We start from the raw sequence: 7,132 nt of genomic DNA on the forward strand, positions 1-7,132 counted from the left end.
TGAAAAATGACTTATGGATAGGGAGAAGAGACTCTATCAATGGGACAAAGTCGGACATGACAATGCAGAAAACTGGATTTTGGATCCAAATGCATTAAAATATTAAGTCAAACTACTTTTATCTTATACTTTTGATTATTTAACCATTTAGGAACCAAAAACATCTAAATCAAGCCTATGAAACCGCCAAGAACCTCAAAACTCCCAAAACCCTCATTTTTCATGAAAAATACCAAAGACTGTACTTGGTGCCTTCATCATCATTATTGACATATTCTTGACTTTTTTCAAGGATTACGTACTAACAAAGGTGGATATCAGAGCATCAAAGAAGTGATGGATTTCTCCTTTATTTAGCTTTGCTTAAGTTTCATGTTATTTGATTTCTTTTGCTTTCCATTTTCCCAATTGTTCAGTCTTCCATGTAACCTTTTTTTTAGTATATCTTGTTAATTTCAGAGTTACCAGTCGAGGAAGTGGGAGCGGAAAGCGATACGGGAAGCGGGAGCGGAAAGCGAGGCACTTTCAAAAATTTAGGAAGCGGGGAAGCGTGGGACCACTTAGAAGAAAATTCTGAATCGTCTCGGAAGCGACCTAAGAAGCAAACCGGAAGCGAGGGGAAAGCGAAAAAAATGAAAAAAATGGGGAAGCGAGGGGAAGCGTGGGGGAAACGTGGGAGAAGCATAGGGGAAGCGCTTCCCAAAAAAGGGGGGACGCTTCCCCTCACACTTCAGAAGCGCGAAACGCTTTCCCCACGCTTCCAGGGTCATTTCGATCCATTTTTGTTTGGATTTTTTTTTTAAAAATTTGCCCTACGAAATGGGCTGCAGAATTTAAAAAAAAAAAAACTGTTGGCAGCTGCTTGCTGCTGCTGCTCTTGTTTTATAAAGGGGCACTTGTGTCCACAGCATCTGACGAGCTTTGTTGGCATCCCATGTTATTCCTGCCTCCAAACAATTAATTCACAGCGTCGGAAAACATATTGTTAACTTGGAAATGATGATCCATCTTCCTCAAAAATTAAAACCAAAATTCAAGAGCCTTTTGAAGTCTTTATGCTTTAACCATCCAGATCCTTTTTCGTCAAGGATTTTCTCTACAACAACAACTACGCCTTCATCCCAAAACAATTGGGGTCGGCGATATGAACCAAAAAAGAAAATCATTCTGGGTCTTCCACATGAATCCTTCTCCTCCAATCATTTCTATCCAATGCCATGCCATCGGTGAGGTTCAAAGCATTCATATCCTTTCCTATCATCTCCATAATAAATGATAATGGTGGTGGTAGAGCCTTGGTGGCTATTAGTATTCACTCTAGCCGTAGCCTTGTGTAGACCTCTCTTTTCCACATGTCAAATCCAATAAATTTCTTTTAGCTATCATCTGTGTTCAACTGTATATAAAATGAAATTTGAAGAACCCTAGGCAGTGGCATGGCAGTGGCGCCGTAGGCCTCGTGAAGACTCTCTCTCCAACAAACTACGTCAAACCTTTCGCTTATATTTTTTTTCGTGAAGACCAAGGAGTTTCAGACATGATTGAATCATGACAGTCACCAGAACGCAGCAGGCTGGGTCGATCAGATTGCCAATCCTTTCGGTTCATCAATTTTGTCCCATTGAGCCAAAGTACACAACAAGCATAACGTGGGTAACAAGTCTTCAAACAAACACACCAACAAAAAAAAAACCTTTCGCTTATATTTTTTTCGTGAAGACCAGGGAGTTTCAAACATGATTGAATCATGACAGTCAGCAGAATGCAGCAGGCTGGGTCGATCAGATTGCCAATCCTTTCGGTTCATCAATTTTGTCTCGTTGAGCCAAAATACACAACAAGAAGAATGTGGGTAACAAGTCTTCAAACAAACACACCAGCAAAAAAAAACTGGACCCTGACCCGCGCCGGGGGAACCCCCGACCTCTCTCTCTCTCTCTCTCTCTCTCTCTCTCTCTCTCTCTCTCTCTCTCTCTCTCTCTCTCTCTCTCTCTCTCTCTCTCTCTCTCTCTCTCTCTCTCTATATATATATATATATATATATATATATATATATATATATATATATATATACACACATATATATATATATACATTTTTTCCCCTGCCGCACCCGGGTTTTTTGGAAGTGCTGAATCCCCGCACCCGCACCCATGTGACATAGATTAAAAGTTTAAGAAAATTTACAACTCAAAGATCTCAATAGTCTCTGCCTCTAAGATCATTTCTTCAGGATGATGACATATGTTAGTGACAAAATGCAGCACATACATAAATTTAAAAGCTTAAAACAAATGGCTTCATGTGGTAAAACTCATTCCTCACAATTCTCAGGCAACCAAATCGAAAAACTCAAGGAGACACTCGACAGAAATTTGAAAAGACAACATTTATCCTTACAGTTTCTCTCCATTCTGAAAAGCCATCCTGGCTGCGACCACCCATGATAGCCCAACGGCACCTATATCCATTTTCACCAAGATCTTCCCCACTTTCACGGTACCAAGTGCTACCATCTTCATTGGTGCCTGATTCGTTTACATTTTCATTTAACAAATTGATCCCCCAGTCCTTCTCGCTAGCAATACCAGTGTCTGCATCAAGTTTATTAGGTCAAATGGTTTCACAAGAATGGGCAAGTTAGAAAGTAGACAAAAAACCATAAATCATACAGTATAAAGATAAACAAACTATATATGCAAACTAAGATAGTATAATATGCCATGTTGATTGACATAGCAAAAAAATATAATAATCAAGAATAGGAAATTTCGCAATTGTTATCCAATTCTTTTTCCAAGAAATATACAGCTTGAAGGCGTTAAAAAGTCTATAGGCATGTAAATTAGCAGAAGAATGTATGAGAAATGAACCAGAAATTAGAAATCACCAATCATTAATTATAGAACAATGATAAAAATAATAATAATAATAATATTCCCTTAAATCTCTCCAAAAAAAAATTGTGAATTCAAGATTTCATGATAATACTTCATAGGTGGGAATCTGACCCCTTTTAGGTGGAGTATCACGAGATTGTGGAGCAGAGTTTTTAGGACTACAGCGAGGAAAGAACTCCTCTTGCATGGAGGCATCTCTAGGTCTGCAATATAAAGAAGGAGAATTAAGTAAATGAATTATAAATAAATAAAGTATAAAATTTCCAAAATGCTTTAACACAAGAAGGAAGTTAAATAATATCTCAAATGAAAAACCCAAAAGTCTCGCACAAGAAATGGAGCTTGATATCCTCTAAAATTTAGACAATGCATGAAAAAGACCATCTAGAAAAAGGTTGGGAAGAACATGGGTATTTGACACACATACTTACAAACATTTGATACCCATGCATGCAAGCATGCATGGATGCACATATACATACATACATACATATATATTTGTGTGTGTATTCATTTATATTATGTATGTCACTACTACAAACCCATTTTCAAAAAAAAAACAGCAGTAACAGTAACAAAAACAACACTACCAACAGTAGCAAGTAATATTCATCATTGTTCTAGAAAATAAATAAATACTGCATCATGTTTGAGCAATGGTTACAGTTAAACCGTAAGCCCAAAAAGCATTGGAATACATGAGAGGATGAAGAAATCCCCTTCCGATGCATATACAGAAGGCTGTCCTCCAAGAAAATTCTGGCATAAAGAATAAGATCTATTAAGAGAGGTGATCCAGATGTTACCCGTCTTTCTGACCATATATAGACAAATAACAAACAAATAAATCAGCACCGGATAGCTCTGAAACTATTTAAAAAACAAAAGACAGAATATTCGCTGGCGAGACAAGTTTATGCCCCAAAATGTAACTAAGGTAAGAGTGCTTATATCCCAAAAGGCTTATAAGTGGCCATTTGCCATGACAATGGATCCATAACGCAATAATGACAACAACGACGACAACAATTTGGAGCTCTTCCAGATGAAACTTTCTAAATCTTTCAGGAAAGAAAGAAAGTAAATCCCAACCAAAAGTTTTCGACCATGTTAACGAAAACACGTATTAATCAAAATCTAAGTCTGAATGGCTAAAACGATGGCATGTTAACCAAAAAAATTGAGTTCATATAAACGCTCGCTAATTCAAGAAATGATAGAGAAACTCTTGGTCCATCTTTCCTGTACTTTAGGTCGGACTCAAACCAGAGGGCCTCGACTATGATAACATGGTTACACCATCCAACCATCAAAAATCAATGCCAACTCTAGGCATTTTTCACCACTCACTTGAAGCGAAAATATCTGTATTGTACATAATTCTAGGCGACGAGTTGAATACCAACCATTCAGTGTTTTACTCCTAATTCTCGATTCAAAACAAAACAATATTTTCATTTTTCACTTCATATCAACCCCACATTAGCAGAGATACTCTTTTCGAATCGCAATCCACTTATGAAAACGATTGCGGACTTCCGAAACTGAGACTTCAAACCGGCTCGCCCAAACCTATCCAATGCTAAACCAACACCACCAAAACCGAAGCTTCCACAATGCATTAGCGAGCACGCAGCATCGTACGAAGGAAAGAAGGGGAAAAAGAAAAACCAGAAGCGTTCGTACCTCGCTGCCGTGAACGGCCGGGGCTGAAGGGCCCGAACGCGAGCTCCTCCCCGCGGTCTCTTCGACGCAATGGCCGGTCCCTCCCACACTCCCCTATCCTCGGTCTCCTCCGCGCACTCGCCACTCCTCGGCTTCGGCTGCGCCCTATTCCGGCTAGCAGCGACTGAAACGCCCGAGCGGTTCGTGCGGAGGGAGACGCCGGCGGTGCCTGGGCCGCTCCGGAAGCTGACGCCCAGCGGCGCAGGCGTCCCGAACCGTTTGAGCCTCAGGCCGAGAGAAGACGAAGAAAGACCCCCGCAGCCGCTCGCCTCCATCCCCTCAGACGCTACGGGAACGGAGCGCCACCGCTGCCCACCGACGTCATTAATAGAATGCAGGGGAGAGAGAAACCCTAGTAATAATCTCAGTGAAACAATGCCGCTCCGCTGGTACAGCTTTCTTCTCTACTTGGTGGGTGACGAAGGAGGAGGTCGAAGGTGAAGACTTCAAGTCGTGTGCTGGGTTAAACCGACGGCGAATGAGCGCAGATCCAGGAAGGTAGGGGAACGGCTTCTGGAGTCCCTGGATTTATGGGGAACCTTTCAAATGTCACATTTCCCGAAATTACCCCAGTATGTTTTCAAATGCTTTTTTTTTTCCTTCACCATTATAAAATTGTGAAAAGAAATAAAAGCATGTGATAATCAATGTGACTTTCACAAGAATATACATCAACGTGCTCCAACTGTTCCCCAGTTACTGGTTATTTACTTTCAATGTAGCAGGTTTAATGTGAACATGACATACTTTGGAAACTCACTTGGTGAAAAACAATTTATTTCAAATATATCTTCTTGTCTACACATTACTCATGTAAATTGATACAAAATGGAATAACTTAAAAGGTAATCACTTTGATTATTAAATTTTTACCGCAATTGTTGGATATTTACTGTACTAAAAATATTTTTTTTTTTGCCAGTGTTGATCAAAATCTCGATCACAAATCTCATTTTACAAAGAATATTGACAAGGAAATTATCATCACATAATTAAAATTGTTATTTTTAAAACATATAAAAATTAATAATATATACATGAAAGAATATATATATATATATACATCAGAAATTTTAACATATACAAATATAAAAAGTCTTATCAAAAGACAATAATTTCCAAGTATGTGATATTTTGAAAATACTATCCTTTTAGAAATGTATTTAACTTATATTGGTTACATTGGTTTGGATATGGACAATATTCCAATTGGAACGCATTGGGTAATGATATCATGCATGTTGTAATTGGGATTGAATTTTGGTGGAAAACTAAGGGTATTGTTGGAGACAAACTAGATTTGAGTGCAACGCTATTTGATTGTTAATTACTTGGTTTGATAATTGCAACTTATTAGTTAATTTCATTTGGGCTATGATAACCAAATCTAAGAGTATTTGAATCTAGGTCTTAAAAACTTATTTACATGTAAATTTCAAACCCCATCAAAAGCCGATTTACTATGTGATTTGACAATATATCTCTTCTAAATCAATCCATGATAAGATATGCCAAGTTGTAGGATTGACATATTGAAAATGAATTCGAACCATTTGGATCTATTGGAAAATGTACCACAAGATCCAACTCCATTTGGCTCTCTACAGCCTTAATACAAAATGTTATGAATGTTTGTTTCTTTATTTTGTTTTGGATATTTTTTTGTCAAATCTGAATTGAAAAGCACCGTACTGAGTTAATGTCTTCATATTTGGATCAAGTAGAGCTTCTTGATCCAATTAACAAGGAATTTAAGTTGGTTAGACAAATAATCCAATTAAAAAAAAGGTATATAGTAACAAAGATCAACCATCTTTAAAAAAAACATCAAATCGCATGTTTGAACATTTAACAAATGGAAAATGATCATAATGTATGGTGAATTTGACATGTTTTCCCAAATGCCCTCACAAATTTCAAAATTGCCTGAAGTCCAATTTTGTATTTTTTTAACTTTTTTAAGACCTTTTTACCCTTTGCATATCTGAACCTCACGAATTTCACATCCAACATACACAAATTTTCTTTGAAATTTGCAGGACAACCTCTATTCTTATATTTATATCTCAGTCATCCAACATAAAAAAAAAACACATTTTCATAGTCATTGGAAAGTTGAGACAGAGATCTTGAACTTTTCTATTTTGACTTAGAACCAAAAACCCCTCTAGCGTTATTGTTTTTGATATACAAAAAAATGTTCTAGAGGTTGTTACAGTTGAATAGTCTATGTTTTTTTCAACCGTTCATCAAATCGACGTGATATTGGTGGCGTTGGAAAGTTAACATATTGGTCTTCTTATGTTATATTGTCTATTTCTACTAACTACTAGCACAGGTAGCCAAAAAATAGTATAGAATCATCGAAATAGGTGCAATTGTGCCTATTCGTCCCCTATTTTATAAACATTTTTGGGGTTGTATCTAAGTGTCTGTTTGTCATTTTTCACTAAATAAAATATCATTGGAAATATATTTTCATCTAAAATCTTTGTTTTTTTGTGTTC

The 7,132-nt window shown here is 37.4% G+C and overlaps 1 protein-coding gene across 2 annotated transcripts in view; it reads right to left on the reverse strand.

Moving 5' to 3' along the window:
* LOC149842378 (protein EARLY STARVATION 1, chloroplastic-like) overlaps positions 1-5,117 on the reverse strand; it is a 34,954-nt gene extending 29,837 nt beyond the window's left edge. For both annotated transcript variants that reach the window (XM_089999110.1, XM_089999108.1), the window contains exons 1-3: positions 4,587-5,117; positions 3,012-3,103; positions 2,401-2,594 (exon numbers count right to left, since the gene is read on the reverse strand). In XM_089999110.1, coding sequence (XP_089855236.1) covers positions 2,401-2,594; positions 3,012-3,103; positions 4,587-4,900 — 600 coding nt within the window. In that variant the 5' untranslated portion in view covers positions 4,901-5,117. The remainder of the gene's footprint in view (positions 1-2,400; positions 2,595-3,011; positions 3,104-4,586) is intronic.
* Positions 5,118-7,132: the final 2,015 nt, after the last annotated feature.

Source organism: Nuphar pumila, chromosome 3, assembly GCF_984573655.1.
Source record: "Nuphar pumila chromosome 3, dmNupPumi1.hap1.1, whole genome shotgun sequence".
NCBI lineage: Eukaryota > Viridiplantae > Streptophyta > Magnoliopsida > Nymphaeales > Nymphaeaceae > Nuphar > Nuphar pumila.